The sequence below is a fragment of the Sander vitreus genome, chromosome 11 (genome assembly GCF_031162955.1).
Source record: "Sander vitreus isolate 19-12246 chromosome 11, sanVit1, whole genome shotgun sequence".
Classification (NCBI taxonomy): domain Eukaryota; kingdom Metazoa; phylum Chordata; class Actinopteri; order Perciformes; family Percidae; genus Sander; species Sander vitreus.
The window spans coordinates 10881911-10909761 of NC_135865.1; the positions used below are offsets into that span (position 1 = coordinate 10881911).

Sequence of the window (27851 nt, forward strand, 5' to 3'; positions counted from 1 at the left end):
CGATTATAGTTTTTCAAAATGGAGCAACGACATGGAAGCCTCCTTGGACTTGCCCGTTCACTGTAAATACAGATAAGAAATTCTTCGCTTATGAGGATAAGTCAGATCATTGGCAGAGGTAATTTTACACCAATGAGGACATATTTATGAATGAAGACATTTATTTTAGCTAATAAAATACGTAAAACACTACACAGTGTACCTTTAAGTAATGTCAAACCACATCAAGTCACCTCTGGTCGTTTCTTTACACAGTCCCTCATAGCCTAGTCTAACTTTGCCTGACCCTCCTCCAAAATGCGCTGAACGAGGGTCTGGCTACTCCACAATTAACATAAATGTATGCAAAAGTAAAGGCACAGAGACCAGAACATAATTATGTTATATAAACTAATTTGTGTATGATGTGGGTGGCATTATGAAAGATTTAAATGGAAAGTTAGATAAATGGGTAGTTATGGACACTACAGTCAAGCACCACTTTTACAGTTTACCGTTTCAGCTTTCTTGTATCTCTGTCTCTTTACAACCATGGTTCTTCATTAAAAAACACAACTAAACTAAAAGAGCTTAGTGGAGTCTTAAATTGACGGGTTCATGGGCAGTCCAGTTTCTATGTGGAGATTAATAATACATCTTGAAAAGAGGAAAGTCTAAAGTCTAAACTTTTTGAAGAAAATCTAAGCCCATTGTGTGCATGTGTGTCTGCACGCTCTCCTTAAGGACTTTAGAATGAATCTAGGAGTCAGGAGGGCCAAAAGATAACAAACAGCGTTATGCACACACTGAAATAATTTACTGTCACACACACATGCAAGCTCACAAGCCACCACCTTTCCCCAAAGCCCTCAAAGGAATAGGTGAGCTTGAAAGTTTGTCCGCTTTATCAAGTGTGTAAAACCAAACACATATTTACCACTGAGACCTTCTCATCTGCTCAATAAAGATGAGAGGAGCTTCACAGCACATAGTGACTATAAAGAGATTGAAATTATGCTAGCAATCTCTGGTCTTTCTGTGGAGCACTTGAATGTGACAACAAAACCTGATTTGGAAATACATTTTGTGTATTAAGTGCAGTGGTGTATAGTCATTAAAAAAGCCCCCTACGCTTAACAGTTCTGTATTTTCCATGCCCACATGTTGTGGAAGAAAGTAATTTTAAGAACTTTGGCAATCACATTAAAAAACATTGTAAGTGAATGTAATCTGGGGTTTTGCAGATGGTCCAATATCAACGCTCTGTGTGATGATACGTTTGGGTAATTTACTACTATTAAAGCAAGATTTGTATGCTAAATGAACTTTTATCCCACAGCACAAAGATGGTATAGTGTCATCTTGTCATCCCTCACCTCCACTAGCTACACCTTTTCTGAAAGCTGTCTTCCTTTATTCCAATTCTCTTTCATCCGTTTGTGTTCTACCTCAAAGGTTGCTGTCATGATTACAGACTGGGAGCAGAGAGAGATACTGTAGCTCTACAGTACATAGACACCGAGAGAAGATGAGGAAAAAAGGTCCAGTCAGAGGGCAGGGGTACACCGAGGGTGAACACCTTCAAAGCAGCGCAGATGTTTACTCCAAAGCATGGGAGTCACATTTGTCGGTGTTGGTCCCTGGCTGTCATGTGCCATTTAGAAATGTGGATATATGGCTGAGGAATCTAGCAATATCAATAAGCTACCCTCCCATATACCCCACTGCAGAACGTCCACATAAAAATGAAGCTGATTATAATACATTTAAGTTATAACATCTCAAGTTTATGCATAGAGATCATGCCAACAACTAATGGTAAGATATAAATTCATGAAAACAGCAAAATTTCAAAGTGGCTTGTTTGGTGCATATTTTTCCATGTAGCTCTCAGTCTCAGCCCTCCTTCGCTACCAGATGGGTCTGACCCATGAGTTTGCTGGGGGGCAGGGGGAGCACTGCTCCCCTGGTGGCTGAAACGGGTCATTGCATTGTCTAAAAAATGAGGGGAATAATTACATCTGGCATGACCAGATATTTTATAAATATCTTAAATAACGCAAAACAACTAAATGGTGGTAGGTAATACATCAGATTTCATTTACTGCTTTAGTAAAAAAAATATTACCTGGCTGACGATGGGAGCAGCAGGACGCAAAAAACGAAAATTACTGTTGCATTAGTCTGGACATCTTGCCGTGCCAACCTTGCAATAAAGGTTTCCTAAATGCCATGTATATATATGTGATGTCACCTTACTAATTGATTGCGGGTTTTGTGTAGATTTGGACTTTTATACGTTTATTCCACTTTATTTAAACGGCGAAGTGGAGAGGCCTCGTTCACCTGTTTGGAGCTGGCTGGTGAATGTGACGCTCGTATAGGCCTTGCTGGATACACCGTGACCCTTTTTGTGGCTCTACTGATCGCTGTGGATTACTTTTTTTCTCCGTGTTATTGGATTACGGCAAAATACGGATCTTTTTTCTCAACGTGTTTTAACGTTTTATGGTGTGACTGCGCTTCGTTCCTGAGTTTGGAGAGGCACCTCAACAGACTGTAGGTCCAACACTGATTGTTCACTGTTACATTTTAGTTAACCGTCACCATCTGTTCCAAGACAGCCGTGCCGCGATTGGATTTTATAAGGGCGAATTGTTAAATTGTTACAATGTAATTTAAAATCTGCTTTAAAAATAAACATATATGGTCTCAATGTTTTATTGTTTTATTTCATATGAATACTAGTTTACTAGAGGAGTAACTTAGTATTTGAAGTAATGCAGTAATGCAGGAAGTGTGCATTTAGTTCCCATGCTTATTGTGTTTCCACTACAATGTTAGTGAGTAAATCTACTGAAATGGCCACCACACCATAACAGAGGAGTGGGATGTGTAAGGTGAGAATGCAGAGGTTAACTCATGTATGTCATGGCTGTAAAAAATCAAATGGCATCTGTACATCTTTGCTAATTGTAAACTAGCACCTAGAGGTAGGGTCATGCCTCTTTTTCAAATTATTTTGGAGGGTCATAGAAAAATTATTACTGGCGAGGGGAGGGTCAAGTCTTTTTAGCCTAAAGTTCCCAAAACTCCTCCTGTGGCCCCTTCAATAAATAACGAACAGTCCCTAACACCATGGAATATCGCAAGTGGATTAGAAGTTCCTTAGATTTGATATTTTCTCCTCCAGCTTTAAATATTTTATACAATATATATCTCTCCCTATTTTCCACAAAGCACGGTGCGTGTGTGCAGCATGTTTGGGTTGGCTTTCACATATATGTCCATGGATTCTAACAATATCAAGTACACCAACGAACAACTGATCTGCATGAAACAGTACACATTAGGGCTGGGCGATATGGAGAAAAACAAATATCACAATATTTTTTACCAAATATATCAATATTGTCTCAATATTATAGAGAATAGAAATATATAATTTTACTGTAATGTAGCCTTTAAATCCAGGAAAAGACAAATATGCCATAGCACGATATTACGATATCCAAAATCTAAGACCATATCTAGTCTAATATCAAGATATCAATATAATATAGATATATTGCATAGACCTAGTAAACATGCATAAAGGCATCCTATATGCATGTACTGTATATATGTGTGTGTGTGTGTGTGTGTGTGTGTGTTTATACATACATGAATACATATACAGCTTGGAGATAGGGATGACATGTAAAAGGTGTCCTAAGCTGGAATGCAGCAGGATTCTGTGGTTACATTTGTTTTAGTCTATATCCACGAAGTTCCACTTCTGGGATTGCTCCGTTGCTGCCGGATATTCTGCCGGATTTCACTCTTTTTGGCCGGATGTCCTTAACTTCCGCTTTCTTTGTGTTGGACTGTGGTTAACTGCTCCTCAGATCTATGCACGGTCAATTGAGACAGCTAGCTAGACTATCTACCTATCACGATTAAAACAACTTTTAAACATACACGTTCCACCAAAACAAGTTCCTTGCCGAGGCTATTTTGCAGCGGCACCGGGGCTCCGTCGGGCACTTAGCGCCGCCCAAGACGATTGGGATTGGTTTAAAGACCAATAAACCAGAGCCCGTTTTTCTCCCATCCCGGAATGCTGTGTCAACTAGCCAGACCCTCCTCTGCAGCGCTGTGGAGGAAGGTCTGTCAATGTGAGACTACATTTGTTTTAAAGAGGCTACATGGACACTCCTGTAGGGGTGAAGTGAATCCCCACAGTGCTTATGTAGTTGGTTCAAGTGTGGGGAACCTTTGGTAAACTTGTGATTTAACAAGTTTTGCTGATAGTAGGCTGTCTTTACTGTGTTGATGTCTGAGGCGGTCACACTAGAGAAGCCACAATGAAGGAAGCTGAGAATGCTCTTTCAACGTTAGACTGTTCTTTTGTAGAAGTTAAGGCTGCTACACTACTGGGAAAGCAGGACACATTTGTGAAAGGAACTGTCAAGTAAACATCACACAAAGGGATGATGCAGTCCTGACTGCTCCAAATGTCAGAAATACAAAATTGAACAACAAAATGAAAGACTAGAAGATATGACTTTAAGGACTTCTTGTCCATGTTGGCTTAGAGGTCAAAGTGGCTATAATCAATATTTTTATATTAACAACAGACGTGAAATGGATATGAAAAGGGGTGCTTGCAGTGATGAGCTCACAGATTATTAACCAACTCTGCAGTTCCCTTTAGCAGATTTTTTAGTGTCTTACAGCTCACTGTTTTGGTTTTCTAGCCACATAATTTACTGTTTTGAATGTTTGCAGGTTTAAGAAATCACAACAGCATGCCAATAGATCCATCTCCACATTAACTGAGCAAAGCTCATCCATTGATTAAGGGTTTGTGATATGCTTCCGGAAAAAAAAGTTAAGTTGAACTTGAGTTGAACTTAAGTTGCTATTGTTTTGTCAAACAATACTACAAGAACTATACTGTACTGTAGTGCTAATAATGCTAACAAAAACAAATTGTTGTGTAATGCATAGCACATATGCACAACATCAAATACAGCTTCAAACACACACCAAAATAAGAGCTTCAACCATCCATAAGTCACGTCCATCTCCTTTTCATCTAACAACACAGCTCTCTGCTCTAGCATGATTAATTTTTTAATCACCACTTCAAAAAAAGACAAGTCTGCAACACATACTGTACACACTCACTGGTTGACTACAGTGGGAGAAAATCCTCTTTGTTCCTCATGTTCAGATAAACACAAGAACAAAAGCAGCAACAGCAGCAAACACTTATGTCCAGTAATACAGCTGAAGCTTGATCTGATGTGCATGGGATTCATCACCAGTGTTGAAGAGAAAAGAATGAGTGAGAAGATGACTGTAGGAATGCCATCGTAGGGAATCGCTGGTGAGTGTGTGATGGGATCAGTCACCCCTTGGTGATAACCATAACACTGGTGTTAGAGGGTAGTTATACTGAACACTTACAGTAAAACTTCCACAGCAGGTGAAATCTTTCAGCATGTGTGAAGTTCTGCTACAATCACAGTGATGGAAAGATTGCACTCCATTCCACAAGTTCAAACAAAGGCTACTTCTGCTGTTTATTGGGCAAGATATTTCTTATTATTGTTATCATCATCAAAAGTAGAAAAGTGCTGGAGAGGGCCCTCAAGTGGCCATTAAAGGAATGTAGTTATTGCAGGTTTTAAGTTGTGTAATTTATAATGGTGAACTGCCTGTTTAAGATTGTGTGGTCTGTTGTACAGTATCAGCAATCAGTAGCAGACATTTCACCATACGGGGAATTATATATACCAGCTAATTAAACTCTCAAAAAAGTCTTAATATAATAACAATCTAGAAAATGTGTCAATTGTAAAAAAACAGAAGTAAAAAAACAACATTTTACTCTTAGCTAATGCTAACACAATGAGAATTGAGTGAAGAAAATGATTCTGCGAGATATGAACGTTTCAAATCAGCATGCTGCAAAGCTTAATTATGTGTTCGACAGTGATCAGTGCAGAGGCTCACACAGTCCAGCCAGAATGCAGAGAGTGAGGCAGGTTAAAGCAGATGAGAATTCCATCTCCACCATTTCCCAAAGGATCATCACTACATGGGTGCATATTCTTAATATTCCAATTAAAGTTGCACACAACCATGGTTGTTAAGGTGATTGTTGTCGTTTTGGAATAATAATTCGTCATAATACGGTAGCACTGAATTGAGCTGAAGATGTGAAATTAATTTAAGTAAATTGAACTTTGTTTGAATTAAAATTAAATTATTTAATAGAGATGGGGCGGTCAGAATGAGAGTTTACCAGCACTGGAGTGAGAGGGAGTAATGCAGCTGCTAGTTGACAGGGCAGGTCTAAATATAATAATTACAGATGTTGCCTATAAGGAGCAACAGGCACAGAGGCTCTTATTTTGCCCCAGAATACACACACGAACACACAAGCACCTGCATGTATTGGGATCACATACGTTTACATGCACATAATATTACGTTTTTTGCCCTTATTCTGAAAAAGACAATATTCTGACTAAGCTGGTTACATGGCTAAAGAAAATGGAAAATTCCAGTAATATTCCTGTTTACATGTAGCCGTGCAAAATACAATTTTTTCAAAGTTTACCCGTGGTGGGGAACTTGTTAGCCTATGCGAACACCGCGTCCCTCTTTCATTCCTTCAACCACCTTCTTGAAAAGTTCGTCATAGTGATGTGTGCACATATCCTGTTGATATCCAAGTCGTTGATAATGTTTAAAAGTAGCTGTGTTTCTCCTTCTTATCGGGTATGCAACCTTGCAAACTGTTTGCTGGTTGGTTGTGTACAGCAACCACAGCAACGCACAGAGCTGACCATAAACTGTAAACAGGCAAGAGGGCGTAAACTTCGGTAAAAAAACAGATTGAGACGCATATTCCGAAAGCGCTGTATACGTGTCCAAATAATGCCTCTAAAACCCGAATAATACCGGAATATTATATGTCTAAATCGGAAAATGCTATATTCAGAAAAAGGACTTATTCAGAATAGCCAAACGAAATATGCCGTTTACATGATCAAATTCCGAATATTATCATATTCGGAATAATAGTGGAATATTGGTGTGCATGTAAACATACTCACTGTTACAGGTTCCAGATACAATATTTTAAATTAATTTTCCAACCACCTTTACATTAAACCAGTAAAAGTCGTTTCATGTTTTATACATGCTTTCACACATGCTTGTTAGAAGGGTTTTTATTGTATAATAATAATCATACTATAATAATCCTGTATGAAAATGTTCAACAGAGTAATTGTATTCCTCCAAGTATCATCTTAGAAATCGTTATTTTCCGTGTGAAAGCTTTATCAGGATAATTCTTCATACTTTACTGCACTTATCTTAATCAAACTGTATTGACATCATAATGATGACAAGATGATAAAAAAAGATGCAAACAAAGAGCAAAATATGTGAAATATTGCAAGATAAAAGGACAGAAAGATCAGATGGGGAGATAAAAAAACAAACACGTTTGATCAACATGCCATTTTACAGATAAGCTTTTGCAGGAAACATCTTTGAAATGCACAGGGAAAGAAAGCCAAACGTCAGCCTTAATGCAGTAAATCAATGCCACGCAACAGACAATTCAAACATACACATGGCCTCAATGTAAAAGTATGGGGGGAGAGAACGATGAGGGAGAGGCACAGAGAGAAAAATGATGAAGGCACATCAGCAGGATAAATACTCTGATAATTCACCGTAGGGGCAGAAAGCTGTCAAATAAATGCATCCCATCCTATTGTACCCTCATATCTCTCTCCACAGTTGGTATAAAAAATGCGCGTGTACTGCATGTGCGAGTGTGCATTTGTGAGAGAAAGAGTGATGATGAAGATGACCCTGATACTGAATAGTTGCATTGGTGTACACAGCAGCATAAGACATGTGCACACGCACAACATCTATGACACTGCGACGCAAAATATTCCCTTGACACATCTTCACATACACACTGCACTGGGTAATTGGGGCCCCCTGGGGCCGAAACTCTGGGTTTGAGTGCCAAGGGCGCGCATTCCTTACAGAGAAGCAGATAAATCAACTGTTAATAAGCCGGCAAGCACAGAGGCTCTATTTACGACCGCTCTCTCCACAAGGCCAGTACCACCAGCCCAGCTGTGGTCACACACACACTTAATCTTTATCAGACAGAAGACCCCCAAGATACACGTGCCCATACAACTGTATGTCAAGGGAGAATTTTTTTTTTTCTATAATGTGATATATTCAGCATTTTTCATCAGCGGCTCCTACTTTTTCTTCTATTGACCCATAATGGAGTAAGGATCACAGCTAGATCACACACACACACACACACACACACACACACACACACACACACACACACACACACACACACACACACACACACACACACACACACACACACACACACACACACACACACACACAATTTCAGCCTAGGCAGATCTACAATGGTAGCCGGAGCTCAGCATAGCGGAGAACAGTATTGATTCATCAATGGAAAGTCACCTTCCTCTTCACCCCACCCCGGCTGGCGCCTCAGGGACCCCGGTCATTCCACTCAGCCAATTTGTATGGCTTTTGTTATTATTAGTGTTTCTCCAGCACAGCGCTTAGGTCTTGGGGCACGGACACACTGCTTTATGATGCCGTGCCTAATAAACATCATTGTGATTTTCCCAGGCTAGTAATTAAGTGTGGGGCTAATTTGTCATAGTTAGTTAGAGCGTGGCGCGATGCCGGGAGAGGGCTGCCAGGGAGGGGTACGGTGGCTGAGAAGGCCAGGAGTTTAACATACACTATTCATTTATAGCCAGTGCTGCATAATGATGTTGGTGCTGGCTTGAGGTATGGCAGAGGGCCATTACAGATCAAGGTGGGCCAGAGGTTCTCCTATATAGAATCTGACTTGGACAGTTTTGTGCACATAATGCTATTAAGGTTTGACTTTTAAAAACTCCAAGATTCTCTTCCAGGATTTACATCTTCGAATCTGACCGTTTGTATTTAAAAGAAATTATAATGTCTCATGTCTTCGGTAAACTAAACATGAGGGTCTAAGGATAGTGGGTGTTATGCTGTACTGATTGTGATTGTAATATTGGGCTATGTAAATTGACTTGACTGTTAATGACCGATAAATAAAAACTGATCTTTGCATACAAATAAAAAAACAACAGCTAATAATAATCTACTGAAGTTTAGTAGTACAGTAATCCGTTTCCTGACACTGGCTAAATATTTACCTAAAACTTAATAATGTGCCGACATACCAGAGTTTAATCTGTGATCTCTCTCTTAAACTGAGAACACTTAAACATCCTCTTTAATGTTTCAGTGTTTTGAATTTTGTTTGGAGTCTTGCCTTTATATTTGTCTCTCTTTCTCAACATGTCAGCACATCTTAAAACTGTGTGCAAATGTCTCAAAGCAACAAGGATCAACAATTTACTAAATTGCTGAGGCAAATGGGGATTAGGAGACATACTGGAGATACAATCTATCATTCAGCTCATTCACATTTTACAGACATATACAGTAGTAAAAACAGCAATAAGCCTGAAGAGAGAAACAAGCATAAATTCATAACTGGGAAGTTAATCATTTTGGGAGATATTGTGGGACCAGAAAAATAGAAGCTATAATGGACACATTTGTTCTGCCAGTGCTCATAAAAGACAAAAAGACAAGTGATAAACGTTTTGTAGTGCAGGGATCGTCAGATGCTACAACATAATTTCATACACATTTTCTCAACAAAGATTGCCCATGGACATTGTCTTTATGGAGTAACTGAACAAAATGTTAAAATAATAGCATTTACTACATTGCCACTAAAGTTACCACTTCTAACAGAGTCAGAGCTAAAGAGTCTGGCGTGTAAAATAAAAAGACATAGAACTGGAGACAAGAATGTCAGTGTCAATGTGCGATGAACACCATTTTTTGCCCCTGTTTAAAAAAAAATATTTATCACAAAAATATAGAATATAGAAGTCAAGCCTTAAAGCATATGTCCCCAGTTCTGCCTTATCTTCCTATTCATTTTAGAATTCATTCAGGGAGGTTTGATTATATTTCCTCCTTTATATAGTTCAGACCCTTAGGTCTGGGAACCAAATGCTGGTAAAAGGCCCACAGTCCATACACAGGACAAAAGGAGATCATGCTTTTATTGTTTAAGCTCCAACACTTTCGAACACACCTCTCAGTCTCAGGTCAAATGAGTCAGTGCCACATTCTAAAAAAACTATATGCCTGTAAAGTCTGGCATCTTTAGAGTTTATTATTGCAGTGGGTTTAGGCTGTATTTATTTTTTAGTTTAATTGTGTTTCTTTATTCTATATGTTAAACCATTCCTCAAATGAAATATTTCTCAAGAACTTGAATTAGCGATTAGACCACCCACAATGATTTACAATAAAAGAAGTTTCAATGACACTATGTAATATCTTGATATACCAACACTACAATTCTGACAAATACAATATGTGTGGATAAGGTTTGCTGTAATGGGTAGCATCCCCGAGCATTCTGCACCAACATCTTCACGTTTACCATCAAATCATTATTTTTATTAATCTTTCATTACTACACCCTATTCTGCACACCATTAACTCCAAACCCTCTGTGTGCATGGTGTAGGGAGCTTGCATGCCAGGTAAGCACATTTTCAAATCAATTTAGATTTTGATGAGGTCTCAGATTATGCACAGTGTTGGCATATCTGTGGGGGTTGCGCCGTTTAATGGGGAAAGTAGACGACAGATGAAGATGATAAAGATACTGGCGGTCAAAGCCAAGGTAATCAGTGTTGTATGAGACACTGACATGACACCGGTTATACGCAGGATTGATTGGGTGCTTTCATCCAGCTTTGCTATGATAATCACACTAACACGACATCACCATTAACCCTGAAGTTATGCATGGTTTACTGTGTTTACATGCACACTCTCTCTTTGCACAATTTCTACGTCTGCCTTCAGGTGAGTGAAACAAATGAAAATTATCTGGACACTTGCAGTCAATGGCAAGTCAATGAGCAGCACTTCCCTCGCCCGCTCCTCCCATTACATTCCATATCATCATGCAGATTCTAGATCGTTAGTTTTACCCACCGGCTTTTCATCTACAAAAGACCGTCTGATTAGAGGCTCTCAAGTTTCTACAAGAATGTTCTGATGCGTTGCCACAACTGAGAAGTTGATGTATCTCTGATTGCTTTCAGTAAAATTCACAATTACCCAGCTGCATCCTGTTATTAAAGCAACTCTCCTGTTTCTAGGCCATTTACTCTTTGTCCTCCTCCTTTGCCTCTTTCACCTATCACCTTTTTTTTCCAAGATTGGTTCATCTTGCACAACACACACACACACACACACACACACACACACACACACACACACACACACACACACACACACACACACACACACACACACACACTTACTGTATATATATATATATATATATATATATAAGAGTTGGTGGTCATCTCTATTCATTACAGATTGAACTGCTGTGTTGCTGGCAGTCACATTCAAACAATGCTGAATCACAAACTAGCAATCTGTGCCAAAAGTGCCTTACAAAGGAAGAGTGAAGGAGAGTGGTTGACGTTATTTATTATAGTGGACGAAAACCCCTGCAAAATCTGGAATACCCCGAGACCCCATGACAAAATGAGCATGTTGAAAGTTTATGTTAGCTAAGATAGCACAGCTGGAGTCTACCTACTGTTTCAGCAATAGGTATATTTTAAATATGTTATTATTTGTTTTTTAGCTTAATATATATTAGCAATAAAGCAAACACATTTCAAAATTTAGTTTTCACAGTGCACACACACACAAGTGTATAGATGTCTGTGTCTGCATCTCTTCCCCGCAGTCTTTATCCTCTGCCCACATTTCTTGTCAGCTAATTTACCCTTTTCAATCTGCCACATCCTTCTTTGCTTTTTCGATCATCTCCCCACTTAATCATTCTCTCATACTCATGCTTCTCATTTTCTATCTTCTTTCACCCTTTTCCTTTGCTCTGTCACTTCATCCATCTCTGTCCTGCTCTTCTCCTGCTCTCATAATTCCTCTCTCCCACTTTCTTTTCTTTCTCTAAGTCTCTCTCTCTCTCTCTCTCTCTCTCTCTCTCTCTCTTCCTCTCTTCCTCTCTATTCACCTCTCAGGCTTACTCCCTCATTTCACTCCTCCGTTCACTTAACCTTCCACATCCTTATCCAGCTGTCACTTGTCCTCCAGTTGCATCTGGCTCTTTTCTCTTCCTCCTGACCCAGTCACCTACTTTGGGAAGGCACCCAGGGTTTCCTTGAGCAAGGCAGCACTTGGGCAATTTCACCTCTTATCTGATGATTGGGAGGATACTTTTTGTTCTACTAGTGAGTATGCAGATTGTGGGACGACCTTTTCTATATAAATTTTTTTTTACATATTTAGGTATTGTATTGATGATCAAATTTGTATTGTAATGTGTCTATTCTATATTTATGTTCTTAACTTTGCAGTACTTTGCTTTTAGCTTTTCCTTCATATGTCTATTGACACAATTTGGTAGTGACAAATACATTTTTTTTAATCTGTTGAATGAAATAATATTTGGAGAGTGCCGAGGTGAAGTTTACGGGAGGTTGCATTCCCTCCTGTTTCTGCCTTCAGAGTTTCTACTAACTGGTAGAAATAAACAACATTGTGAACACTGTGGTGGATTTGAGCCTCCCTGTCCTAGAGCCAGTGGTGGAAGAAGTATTCAGATCCTTTACTTAAGTAAAAGTACTAATACCACACTGTCAAAAATACTCATTTACAAGTTAAAGTCCTGCATTGAAAATGTTACTTAAGTAAAAGTATGTAAATATCAGGAAAATGTACTTAAAGTATTAAAAGTACTCAATGCAGAAAAATCTTCACATTTTAGAAACTGGAAGCTATCCAAACCGTTCTGTCAGTCAACTAAGTGTTTAATCGGCTAACCATTCCAGCTGGACTTGACTATATATTGTTGGGTAGTTTAATCAGTAATAAAACATCATATTTTATAAACAACATGTGTTTTGTGTGCAAAAATCTTAATTTGTAAAGTAACTAGTAACTAAAGCTGTCAGATAAATGTAGTGGAGTAAAACATACAATATTTCTCTCTGAAATGTAGTGGAGTAGAAGTAGAAAGTGGCATGAAAAGAAAAGAATGTGTACTTTAAGTATACTATATACTATACTATATAAGTATAGTTGAGTACATGTACTTTGTTACATTCCTCCACTGCCTAGAGCTGTAAACTTATAAGTCTGCCAGATCCTGGCAGTGCCACGTTCTTGGTGCCGACTTCAAGAACTGCAAATGCACACATAATTTCCCCTGACTCTTTTTCTCTTTCTACAAATATGAGGGGATTTACTACAGGCCAAGACACTCCCCTGCTGTTAATCCGTATGCTTTATAGTTCTCCACACAGGGTCTTAGTGCATGTGTGTATGTGTTATAAAGATTTATGCTTGTTCATACATCAGATGTATTTCAATGTATAAATCACACAATATTGAAAAGGTTACGCCTGACAGGAAATTATCACAGACCTTAACTTCTATACGCCACTCATGCACGTGTACAGTACTGTTGTTTGTGTGTGTGTGTTTGCAAAGCAGCCCATCATAGGCTCAACAAATCATGACCAACCTAAGTGAAACATTTACCAAACGGGTCATCTGCATTTTTAATCAGTATGATTTATCTATGGACAGTGTACATTAATACAGGGGACTCTTGATTCCTCACAACACAAAAAAATTGAAATGACTGTCTCATTTCTGCTGATGGCAACGCTATGCTAATAGTGTTAGAATTTTCTGTGCACCTTTTCAAACAAGCCCATCACAGAGAGGTTTAGGTGGATGTGTCTAGGGAAGCATATGTGCAAAAGCATTTGTTTGTATGCATATCACTGCAGTCTCAGAAAAACGTATCAATGCAGCATGCTGCAAGTTTTTTATTCCTTAAAGGAGAACTCCGGCCAATTTTTATGTTAATCTTGATTGCTATAACTATGTTAAGTACTGTTGATAGCAAAAAAAACGAGCCGAATCGGTCCTGGCAAACTGGAGGTGCTGCAGCTAATGCCCAGAGCTCCCAGTAAGCTAAAACGCAGTTTTGGGGGCATAACATAAATAGTGCTTTTGTGCCTTTTAACAGACACAAAATACAATTAAAATGTCTGTGAAACAGGGCCCTTACATGACAACAAGATGCGTTTTCAACTCAGACATTGTTTAAATTCACCTACCCTGTTAGCTGCTAGCTGCCGTTGGGAATGAGTGAGTGTGTTCAGCCCGGCTTCGGTGATAATCAACAAGCAGCAGTTCCGCGTGTATTTGTAGCATATTTATCCATTTTGTGTGTGAACGATCTGGCGTTGGTGAGTAGGAGTCTTGGCAGTGGCAATCTATGTGGTAGTTTCCTTAGCCGTGCTAGCAGGCCTGCATGGTGGCATCCTTGCTTTTGCTTCCTCCCCGCCTTCCCTGCCTGCTGCGGCCGACAACAATCCAACTAGTGCCCACTGGTCTGGTGGATGTCCTCCTGAGGACAGGTCATGCCTTCGCGGCGAAAATCTTTAGTTTATTTCCCCCTTTAAAAAATAGGTAATTGAGCACTGTAGTGGTTATGACCATATCAGTGACTATGTAACTATATGGAAATGGGCCAAATGATGCCTGTGCCTTGTACAATGTTACAAAAAGCTAGCTTGTAGCAGGAAAAGGTAAACAGCAGTGTGCAGATCAGAGCGTAGTGTGTGAAGAGTGAAGATCGGAGGTGTTCACAAGGGAACTGGGAAGAAGCTTGAAGTAACGTAGCTAACTATGGAGCTAGAGCTAGCCCTCAGTAATGCTATTACCGTACAAGCAACAGGCATCATTTGGCCCGTTTCCATGTAGTTACATAGTCACTGATATGGTCATAACCACCACAGTGCTCAATAACCTATTTTTGAGGGGGAAATAAACTACATCCAGAGGACATCCACCAGACCAGCGGGCACTCATTGGATTGTTGGCCGCGGGAGGCGAGGAAGGCGGGGAGGAAGCAGAGGCAAGGGTGCCGGACGGGCCTGCTAGCCCGGCTAAGGAAACTACCACACAGTTCGCCACTGCAAAGACTCCTACTCACCTACGCCAGATCCATGTCACACACAATAGATGAGCTACAAATACACACGGAACTGCTGCGTGATGATTACCACAGAAGCCTGGCTGAACCGGGCTGAACACACTCCCGGACGGCAGCTAGCAGCTAGCAGGGCGAGCTAGCGGCAGGATGTCTGAGTTGAAAACACATCTTGTTGTCAGGTAAGAGCCCTGTTCATGTTGCACAGACATTTTAATTGCATTTTGTGTCTGTTAAGAGGCACAAAGGCACTATTCATCTTATGCCCCCATAACTGCCGTTTTAGCAATGTGAGCTCTGGGCATTAGCTGCAGCAGCTCCTGTTGCTAGCACCGATTTGGATCGTTTTTTTTTTGCTATCGACAGTACTCACATACGTATAGCAATCAAGATTAATGTAAAAATTGCCCGGAGTTCTCCTTTAATAAGGTTTGCATGGTTATCTTTGAGTTTACATAATATGTTGACCTTATGCACACTTTAAACCTTATTAAAAACCACTGCAGGTTTTATATTACTGACAATGTAATAGGCATTCTTCATCAAAACAATATACCTGGCTGATGGACCTGGTCACTCTTCTAGTCATGTTAGCTGCGGTTAATCAGTGTTTGCAGGACAGTAACATGCTCTTTGTATGTTACTGCCGTATGCACTCCTTGTTCTGTTATATTGAGAAATAAATTGCAATTGCAGAGAATAATGAATCTCCAGGTTACACAAATGTAACACTGGGTTTAACATCACATGCATTTGTTAGATAGTCTAGTAATTACATTACCCTTATACTTCAACTGCAGAGAAATCTGTTTTACAGTGTAAGCAGTTTAGGTGATAGACAGTGGTCTGTATTAGCCGTGTAATTACAGGAAGAGTATGTATCACTGCACCGTAAAACTCAGTCAGTCCGCTACACGTGAGAGCACACACACACACACACACACACACACACACACACACACACACACACACACACACACACACACACACACACGCACGCACGCACGCGCACACACACACACACACACACACACACACGCACGCACGCACGCACACACACACACACACACACACACACACACACACACACGCACGCACGCACGCGCACACACACACACACACACACACACACACACACACACACACACACGTACACACACACACACACACACACACACACACACACACACACACACACACACACACACACACACACACATACACACACACAAGTTTTATTCACTGGTCTGGTTCATTTCCAAACAAGTGATGGAATTCAAATCAGCTGCAGTGACAAGCCAGCTCCTCTAAAGTAAGGGAGGTCAGACACAGAGAGTAAGGTGGCAGAATTCTTTCCCTAGCTAAACAACTTCAAGAGTTATCTATAGATAAGTCTTTTTCGGATTTAATTTGTGACTTGAGGATTGGTGAAACATTGTTGCACTGAACATGAAGCCAAATTTCTTTTTTGAAATCAATGACTTTTGGAGTGCATTTATTTCACAAAAGCAACCAATCTAAATGTTTCAGATGTATTGTTTGCAGGATAAACCCCTTAGAGATGGAGGATTTGATTTTGAAGAAGCTTGTACATACATTACCTTTCGCAAAAAAGGCATGAGCTAAAGTTCAAAATGATGACGCAGTTTGTAAAACCTACTTGTGTTATCCGTGAATAATTATATGTTAAGCTCTTTTGAAAAAAAGTCACGATATATATAAGTCCACTATAATAAGAGACAGTAGGTCTTACATGTTAATATCTATCTCATTAACAAATCCTTTATTAACTCCAAGTTGAGGTGTGAAAATAAGAAGTTAGACTGACTCTGTGATGTGTAAAATTCTTAGAAATCTTAAGGTTGGTCGGATTTACTTGGTCGGACTTGACACACTTGGGTCTAATGAGTAGTAACATTAAGTATTAATATCCAATAATACAATGCATTTTTTATAGGGCTGTCAGCATAACGCGCATTAATCGTATGCCTGCATTTATTAATTTATTTTACACTTCACTCAGCTTCGCGTCGTGCCTAACAGGCTACTATTTTGACCCTTTGCTGCACCGTTACTTATCATCAAGCTGCCATACTTCCTCGTAACACAGCCTGCTACTGCAGGCTGCAGGCATGATGGAGAAAGACAGCAGCAACGCAATCTGAATGGCGCTTTAGACAAGTCGAAAGCCATATGCACGTTGTGTAAAGCCAAATTAAAATATCACCGAAGCACGTCAAGCTTAAGCTACCACCTACGAGCTAATTAACGTGACTCTGGTTGATGCTACCCACTCAGGCAAAGCACTATTTTGGAGAGTGCTACTTGCCGACCTGTGGATGAAACCAATCCCCAAAAATTACTACAGCTCTTGCGAAATGGGTGGCAACTAACTACAGACCTGTCAGCATGGTAGAAGACTCGGGTCTTAAAGACGTACTACGGTTGGCATGTTCTGACCCGTCTCGTTGCCGTCGAGAGGGACAGTAGTTTTCACGCACACACAGCCTGTACGACAAGGAGAAAGCAGCCCAACTGGAACTGCTGCAAAGTGCTGCAAACGCTGTCTCATTAACCGGTGATCACTGGACGTCAGTGAGTAATCAACATTATTTAGGAGTTACTAAACACTATATTAACTCTGGTAAGGATAGGGATTTTTAGTTTTTTAGTTAGGTACTTGGAGGAATTGTGCAATAATGACATATTCACACATTTTTCTTTTGTTTACAGTAAATAAATACTAAACAAATACAAATCTTGAAGTCAAGTTCATAAAGTAACTTTCTTTGCATTAATTTGATTCCCAATCAAGATACACTGGTAAGAATTGATTTCCATTGTTAATATGTACTTAAAAACAGTTCTGAAATGCAAAATAACAGAATTTTAATCATGTGATAAAATATGTGATTAATCGCGATTAACTATAGAAATTCAGCGATTAATCGCGATTAAAAAAAATTAATCGTTTGACAGCCCTAATTTTTTATAAGACTCTCAAAGGTGTGTTTCCACATAATGAATACTTTTAGAAGATTTAGCTAAAAATACTTGTGTACTTTTACTTACTTTTACTAGTAACATTTTGAATGCAGGACTTATAATATTTTTAAACCATGGTATTTCTACTTTTACATAAAGGTCCAATATGTAATATATTTACTGCAATAATTCCAAAAATGACCCCAATGCATCAATAGATATTAAGGAAATATGCTAAGTTGAACTGGTCCTGGCTAACGCCACAATGCTAACCCTGCTAACTGCTAACGTTACCGGAGGGCCAGGAAAGTGGGCCACGGCTGTTTACAACGTATAGCCTGTTCAGCGGCCGTAGCCGACTACGGTGAGTTATTTTAAGCCAAGAGAGGGGGGCTGTAAATCGGAAAGAGGACCGTGAGTTTGCAGTGTGTTTAGCGATTGTTGCCGTAATTCTAAGCCAATAAAGTGTGTCTGTCCATTGGGTGGAGAGGACGGCGAGGTTGTTGTGTTTTTAGTGGTTCCTATCTGTAATTCTAAATCGAAATAGTTTGCCTGTCAGTTGTGTACAGAGCTCCACGTGAGCACAGGCTTTTATTACTGTCAATATAGCCAGCATCTAACGTTAGCTACTCTGCTGTGCTGTGAAGTAATGTCTGGCTATGTGAGACAAGCATCTAGCGACATTGTTGTGGATGCTGTGGTCTTAGCCTGGCAACCTCCGTGAACTTCGAGTCTGGGGAGGAGGAGGTGGGGGGGGACTCTCTCCAGTATTTTGAAGTTGTACTGCAGTAACTATTTTAAACACTAGCTGTCAGTATTACATAGTGCACATATAAAGGAATACTTTGCTGATTTCAAATCAAATGCAAGGGCGTTTCTAGGACTTGAGGAGGTTGGGGGCTTAGCCTGGACCCATTTAAATAAACTTAATGCAATGCAAACCAGCGATTGGCTTACCCAGCTTGTTAATAACCGGTGTATGTTCATTTTAGTTACCCAGTTTGTAGATGTTAGTTAGATAGCACCAACATTTGGCATAATCATAACTGGCCTGGCAACCCAAAGGCCAAGGTTTTGTTTCCAGATTTTGTGGCAACTTATGATGAGGGAGGGTCTGGGGGTCCTCCCCCTAGAAAAAATATTTAGCGTTAAAAAATTAATTTCCTGCATTCTGGGGAATTTTTATGCACCTTTTTCTACCTTTTTTCTGAATCAATTTATGATATATGAAATATATCTTTATGTAAAGGGAAACATAGGGGACAATGAAAAAAATAAAAACATAATGGAATATTTTGCAGTAAGGCTCTCAGGCTCTCTGTATTGCTTTCAACTATTTATTCTCCTGTAGATCGACTTTTCTAATTATATCTGAGTCAGCAACACAGCCTAGGCATAATTTACTCTTCCCTCCTCTGTTGCGTCTTTTGTTGGGGAAGAAACCTCCTTAAATGTGCACATGACAGTTATTCACCTCAATGATACATGAATTAATTTTAATGAATTAATAAACCCCTGGACTGTAATATTTCAGATATGTTCAAAACTTTGTGCACATTCAAAATATATCTGTGTTCTCTGTGATTTGGAGGAGTTGTGATATTTTGAGAAAAATAAAGTGATAATAGGCTAAGAATACAGTCATTATATTTCAGAAAATAATCTACCTGCACCATAGTCATGCTGTGCATTACGTGATTGCTCTGCTGATATGGTAGATCTCAGACCTTCAGACAGACTCAGAGCCCCGTTTGAGACTCTGGTCTGTCTCTGAATGACACAAAGTTTAGCTAGGGAATTGGCTGTACACTGCTTTACATCGGAGGTGGAAAACCGAAACAACGGCAGAAATACACGGAGCACAAACGCGTCACATCTGCCACAGAATGCCCACAGCAGAGCGCGTCCTTTACAAACCTGAAGCTGCACAGACCACAGAAGCCGCGCTGCTCATCTCTATTTTTACAGAGAGAGTGGACACTAAAGCGATGCACAGGTCTGCTTCAGTACAGTATGTACAAAGCCAAAGCACAATGAAATAAGGCAACTTATGATTTTGGGGGTTTACATAGGCTATTGTCCGGTTTCATATTTGTCAGTCAACTTTTCAAAATACATTCGGGGCTACACTCAAAACATTTGGGGCTGGGACATTTTTGTGTGGGCAGTGTGTTTAGATGAATGGTGTTTGGCTTCCCTCCTTGGTGCCAGTGCACAAAGAAGCAGAGTCGCAGAGGTCTGCCAAATCACGGTAGAGTTCCACTGCTCTGCTCCGCGGGGAGCTCTGTGCACTGGCACCACAGAGAGAAGCCAAACATTGTTCATCTTAACACACTACCCACACAAAGATGACACAGAGGTGGTTTGAAATCATCAAAATATTCCTTTGAGAAAAAGATCTGAACTAACCACTGGCCACCTGTCATAAAACACAGAGACTGCACTAAATATTAACAAATACTTTGAAACACAAACCAGGATCATTAGCACATGGATTGCACACTGTACATTTATAGCTAACATACAACCAGCTATGTAATTAATAACCTCCATCAAATAGCACATGAATGCCACTGACCATTGACTCTCTCACCAAACTCTCGTTTGTGTCAAGGTGATAGTGGTAAAATACATCACCAGGCTGCTTATCACTGGCTGATGGCCAGATATCTGCCTTTCCCTTGAGCATTTTAAACAGCTGCAGCTGGGTATATTAGTGATGAAATGGGTCTTGTGTATAGCTCAGGGACCATCCCAAGACTATGTGCTAAACTGGGCATCCTAATGAAATAAAGAAAGGCTATGTGTTACATTGAGTTACCTGTGAGGGCTAGAGCTGTCCCCTGTGACACAGAATAATGCATTTAATGTGTTTTGGCTGTTTGAGAAAATGTCTTGCTCTCAGACTCCCACAGCAACACAAGGATAGAGGGATGGAGAGAAAGAAGGGAGGAAAGAACAAAGAAGAAAGAAAAAACAAACATGTTTGGAAACAGAAAACAGGAGAGAGAGAAGGAGGAGGACAAACAACCTATTAAAAAGGGGAGAGAGAATAGTCGAGGGAGGACAGGAGAGGGAGGAGGGAGAAAACAGAAAACACAGTGTTTGCAAATCACAAATTAAAAGCATAAGCGTTCCCATACAGACCGCTGTCCCAGAGGAAATATGGGCCTTTCAGCATCAAAACCTTATTTGTAGCAAGTAGGTAGGTAGAGACAACCTCTCCTCCTGTCATCATTCACAGCAGCAGTTAAGGATGCAAAACTATAAATATTAGAGGAACATTAACTGTAGTGTCATTCTGGGGCGCCTGGATAGTTCACCTGGTTGAGCGTGCGCCCCATGTTAGATTCTGACCTGCGGCCCTTTGCTGCATATCATTCCCCCTCTCTCCCCCCTTTCCTGTCTTAAGCTGTCCTGTCAGTAAATGCCTAAAAATGCCGAAAAAATAATCTTAAAACAAAAAAAATCATTCTGAGCTTGACTTTACTAGACTACCATCTGCATCAATTGTATACAACAACAATAAATATTGTGTTATTAAGAAATTTGAAAAAGCACTGCTCCACAATTCTATAAATAATTGGTATTTTAAAAATGATGTTTCCAAAATATGGAACCAAAATATACAGTGAAAGACATGCTGACTGCATTATGGTTGTCATTCATTTTAGAGAATCGAGAACTCCTGTCTTGGAAAAAGGGTTTAAGGATGAGGTCTGGAAAATAACCAATGAGTTATCATGTTTTAAATGTATCAAGTCGCTTAAAGTAGATGTGAGTGCACCTGTCCTCCAAATTTGATTGCAATTTAATCACATACTCAAGATTTATTGTGTACCAACAGTAGATTGTTGTAGCAAACAATTACAGGAAAAAGGCATGCCATTTAAAGAAAAAGAAGAATAATGAAAAACCTTTTTAAGGCTCATTCAAAAATTGTTGTGCAACTTGGTAAGGATTGAATGAAATTTGCAGTTGTCTTTGGAAATCTGTGGAAATTATAAGGTGCCCTGTTGAGGTTTCTTGTAAACAAACAAAAGTTGAAGTTTGTATTCAGTATTTCTCACCAAAACGCATTGTGTTATGGTGTTTGAGTTCGAACTAACAAGTTGAATGCATCTGCAGTAAAATTGACACAACACATGTACCTCTAAACATCAAGTAAAAGTCAAAACACTCACCACCCTGATCAGTGCTGACGGTGATGATGGCTACCTGGCGAGGAAAGGAGCTTATGTCTGACACACCATTGAGGGACTCAATCTCAAAGGTGTAGTTGGCGTGGGCTGAGAAGTCCATGATAGTGACTGTGGCGTCAGTCAGGCCTAATGGTCGTGGTAGGAAACGAAGTTCCTCCTCACAGAAGTGGCACTGGTCGGGCTCGGGGCCACAGCGTTTGCACTGGACATTGTAGGTGAGATCCCGGCGGCCCCCGGTGTCGCTGGGATGTGACCACTCCAGCATCAGACAGGTGTCGTTCAGATTAAACATCAAGTTGCGGGGAGGAGATGGAGGGCCTGTCAGTAGTAGAAGAAAATATAATTAATGGATAATTAAATCAATCAGTTAAAGGGTGCTTTAATATTTTAGCTGATGTTTAGAAAATAATTTACTCAATTAGCTGTATTAATGCACAACCCACCACTTCCCCATTACCTACAGGGTGTCCAGAACTGAAAGTTTCCATCGACCACCAGCTGGCTTTACTTAAAAAAGCAAATATATAATCCACTGTTGAACTGGATTTTGAGACACTTCCGTACCACAAAACTCTTCATATAAATTCCTCTCCTGTGCAGTAAACATTCTACGTTATTTTACCTCCCTCACATTTTACTTTGTTAAGGTATTTTTGTGCTCTCTGGATGTATGTTTTTGTGTGTCAGGGTAAGTATTGTGCTATAGCAGGCAGCCAGCCAGCTGTCAACAGGGTGGAGTTAAAAGGCCTGAGGGATTTGAACACTCCTGTCCTGCCAGGTTCACTGTCTGCCCAGACAATGGGATGTTTCCCTCTCTTTTCCCTTCCCTCCATACTTCTCCCTCCCTACCTTTGCTAAAAATCTCAGGAGACAGCAAAGCTCCTCTTACCCCTCCTCCACTCATGTCAGCGAATGTCCATTCTCTCTCTCTTTATCTCTTTCTGCGTCTATTGGCCATTATCTCACCTCCTCTATTCTCTCCATCGAGAAGAATTCACCCACCTCCCGTCCCGCAGAGCAACCCCACTGCCATCAATCAACTCCTATTCTCCTCTAGGGGGAGATTGGTATCAGCATCCTCCTTCCTTTCTCTTTTCACTGTCTACTCCATCCAGCCTTTACACTTTCTCTCCACCTTTATCTCTCCTCCGGTGACATCCTCTTTTTCTTGCTCTACCTTTGTCTTCCTCTCAGGTCCTCAGTCTTTAATCTTCATTTCTTTCTTTTTTTATACTTAGACATCAAGCAAATAGTTTAGGCTCTGGCCTACAAGCTCTACAATCTGATTAAAATGCATTATGTGAGCACACAGAACTCACAGCTTGTTAGAATAGATGTGGTAGTCTGCACCTCTTAGTTTTCAGGGTTGTTACACCACCACAAGCCTTTATACACAGTGTTTATACTGGACTGTACTTAGGATGCACTTTTCCTGGTAGATTTACTTCAACAACTAACAGTGTAGTATGGGTAAGTATGGTATCCATTTTTATATATTTTACTTGAACTTAATCTCCAAAAATCCAATCCTCACACCAAGATAAATTAACCACCCATATTCAGAGCAGAGTTGTGGCTTTGTGCTGGTTATATTTGATCTAAATATTGTTTATTATTTAGAATCTTTCAGCCTGGTCATTGGTCTCATACTTCAGAGGTAAAAAAGAGAGAGAGAGGGAAAAAAAGTGAATTAAACATAATTTAGCTGTTTTTATGGTGGCACATCTTTACCTGTTTCATCAGTATATAATAGCAGTATATAATATAATATGCAGTACTGTTGGATATCAACTATATAATAGCTATCCAACAGTAAGAGACTGTTGTTGTTGCTGTTACTCTGGAAAGCCTGCAGGTATACATGGATGGATTTGTATGAGCAGAAGGAATATGGTGCATAATCTGAGTCTAAATTTAGAGATGAAAACATTGTTTTAAGGCTTCAAGCCTTTCTGACGATTTCCTCTGCAAACAGTGTATTAAAGGGAACTGTAAACTCACAGCTTCACCACAAAAGCTTGGCTTTGTGTTGCCGTAAAAGACAAACACACTTTTCCACCCTGTAGAGCTCTTAGACGTGGCCCCCGTCTATCTCAGTGACAGCTAAATGGCTTTTTAATTAAAGGAGAATTAGTCCGGTTAAACTGTAATTTAATGCAAATATGAAGTCGTAATGACAGTCGGTGAATCATCAATGAAGGCGAGGCAGCTGAACAAAAGCCATGTAATTCATCCAGAGAGTCTCTAATGCACAGTTTCACAGCAGATAAGTCCTGCAGACGAGACTGGATTTACGGCCACAGCTAATTCTGAGAGCCCACTGGAGTAATCCACCAGCTCAAGAGACAAAGCAATAACTTGCCCAGACTGTCAGGCATACACAAGTATAGAAATCTTTACCATGAATTTACAATTACAGATTGAGCAGTGATGGCAATGAGGCTCAAAGCTCTCCCATGACTCTGATCACATCAAAAAGGATGACTAAAAGCCCTGAACATCCATGTGGTTATGTGTCTAATGAACGAGTAATAAGTAATTATCAAGCCCAGTGTGCTGATTTACTCACGTGTACAAGCCATTGTTGGAGGATCACTCTCAGCCCTGAAGAAGCCCTTCTCACAGTGGCAGATAGCAGATCCTTCTCCATAGCTGAAACTATGTGGAGGGCACTTTGAACACCTGATGTTTCCAGCATATGCCTTGTAGAAGCCTGGGTGACATGCTGGGGGTGACAGGAAGAAAATATGCCAGGATATGAGAGCAAAGCCAGGCCATGTTATGGGCGCACACAAGAATATCACATTTAAACATCTCCTATCCTTATAATGTTTCCCAACACATGAGGACAACACGTGTTGTTTGCTGACAAGAAACCAGCAATGACATGTTTCTAAAATATGACATCATATTGAACTCATACCTATAACATCAATAAACAAGAGGCATTGAAGTGGCCTGGTGTCTGTCAATAATCATCATTTGCATTATCAGTTATGCTAACTGTGTCTGGTATTCATCACACATTCCTATTTCAGAGCATTAAAGACTTGTAACAGATTCATTAAAATCAGGTTTTATTTTCAAATATGGAAATTGATGCAGCAAGGTTCACTAAAATATAATGAGACATCTGCTCTGGTTTTTGGAACTTATACTCAACATATTTTTATTTTGAAATGACAATTATACGTTTTTTGTTTAGAAAAAGTTTTTAATTAACTTTTCTCAACTGGAATCAAAAGCACTTGCATTGCAGAATCCCACACATAATTCTCTTCTCCCTTCCTGGATAAGAACAAAGGTTAGCCCTGATGAAAAAAATGGACACAGCTTTAATGCCTTATTTGAATATACTGCTGGTGTTTCACTCTCGATAAATAATTCAAACTGAATGATTAGATGTGATGATAGAAAGGCTTTTTAACAGAATAAAGTGTTTTTACACCTAGTTGGTTTGCTCTAACTTTTTAGTGTTCTCTCTTTCACCTTTATCTGACAAACATCATGGGGTCAGAGAACTATGAAAAAATGAAACAATGCTAACAGAATTTTACTTACTTAAACCATGCAATGCAAATATGTAATATCTATCAAAATCATATTGTACATATCCATTCATCATAAAGTAAAATGATAAAATGAATGATAGCTTAGCTGCCTTACAGCGTCACTCGGACAGAACTTAGCCACTGTTAATGGTATTAGTAACAACTATGTGCTTTTCCTGCTATGACAAATTCAAAATGTATGCTGTGATTGTGAAAAAGGCATATTACTAAAAAAACATAAAGGTGATAAAGTAAAGTATGATTTAAAAAACATCTGATCTGAGCTGTGACACTGAATGAAGCAGTCTGCACATGGCCACACAGTCCTGAGTAGAGGTCCAAGTACCACGGCTGTGTCAACAATCTGCATACAATAATATAAAACACATACACAAGGGACCTTAAAACGGTGGCAGTACATTTTCTAGGGTTATTGGGCAAAAATTCCATAAAAACCTTTCAGAATATTTTAATTCAAGTGGTCTGAGAGAGACTTTTGCACCTCCGCTCTGTTTTCAGGCTTTAGGAAATCTAGCCTGTGATGGAAGACTTTTGCCAATCGCAGGTCATTTCAGAGAGAGAAAGAGAGAGAGAGAGAGAGAGAGAGAGAGAGAGAGAGAGAGAGAGAGAGAGAGAGAGAGAGAGAGAACATTCCTATTCTATTGGCTGTTCTACACATGCAGACACAGAGGGGAGATGGAGAGCTGCCGGAAGAGGTCTCACTGCAGCTTTAATTTATAGCATGTAATTACATTGTGTGCCTCATTCTGCACCAGGCTATTTACATGAGTAGTGGAGATGGCACTTTATGCTAATATCAAGTGTGATAAACTCACAGTACAATCTCACACAACACTATTTAACCAGAAGTGATTGTGTCTTGCAGACATAAATGAAAAGAAAACATACTGGCGTGGCATTAGCAGGTAACCATGTGTAAATTAAAACTTAATTTACACTGTTGTTTTTCAGAGTTTTAAGAGAGACATGTTGTCTTCTATCGGTGGAGGCTAGCATTGATTGTAGCTTAGCTTAATCTGAGGCCAAATTGTTTAAGGAGACAATTTCCATTCTTCAAGGAAGACATTCGGACATGTAGGAAAAACACAGGTGTATGTAATGAAATGAATGAATATTCATATTCATATTTAGAGTTGCAGGGCCCTCATATTGTGCATGCTGGCTCACTGATGAATAGAGCTATTGTTATTGTTATCAGGTAATCAAAATATCATAAAATGCTCTCTGCACTGAGCAGACAAATATGAAATATGAATACATCAAATACAACCTTGTTAAAATACTTACAAATACTACAAGCATAGTATTGAAAGATAGAATAAACATTATTTCTACCAATTCATCTTAGCCCCTAAGAACAACAGTCACTTCCATAACTTTTTCATTCATTTTTTTTAGAGCGATTATGTCTAAAGCTGTAACTCCCTGTACTCCTTCCTAACAGAGAGAAGGGTTTAAACACCCTGGTATGGTGCATGGAAAATGTTGCCAAAATGACAGTTTTTTTCTAATCCAGCACGAGCTGCTGGATTTATTCCAAAAGCCCTGTGCATGAGTGTGTAATAATGAGGCTCTCTCTTGGCAAAACATCTGTACAAACACATATTACTATCAAACCCAGGTTTTGTATTAGTATAAATACATTTATAAAAGTATAAATAGAGAAAATTGAGCAAGACTACATGCATTGTGAGTTTTGTACCACAATAGCATGAAAATACATCCGTATAGGCTACAGGAGTTGGAAAAGGGAGCACTGAAACTCCTTTTTCTAAACACTTACCAAGTCAATTGAAGTACATGACTGCTGCAGTGTGGGTTTAACCGATAAAATATATAAAAGATAAAAGACCTTCCCTTATTAAAAAGCTAAGAAAATCAACAAAAAGCTTACAAAAGTCATTAGGG

At 39.6% G+C, this 27851-nt stretch overlaps 1 protein-coding gene across 1 annotated transcript in view; it reads right to left on the reverse strand.

Annotated features, from left to right (window-relative positions):
• Positions 1–27851, reverse strand: part of epha6 (eph receptor A6) — a 181026-nt gene that overhangs the window by 59290 nt on the left and 93885 nt on the right. The window contains exons 4-5 of the mRNA XM_078261608.1: positions 24941–25096; positions 22354–22689 (exon numbers count right to left, since the gene is read on the reverse strand). Coding sequence (XP_078117734.1) covers positions 22354–22689; positions 24941–25096 — 492 coding nt within the window. The remainder of the gene's footprint in view (positions 1–22353; positions 22690–24940; positions 25097–27851) is intronic.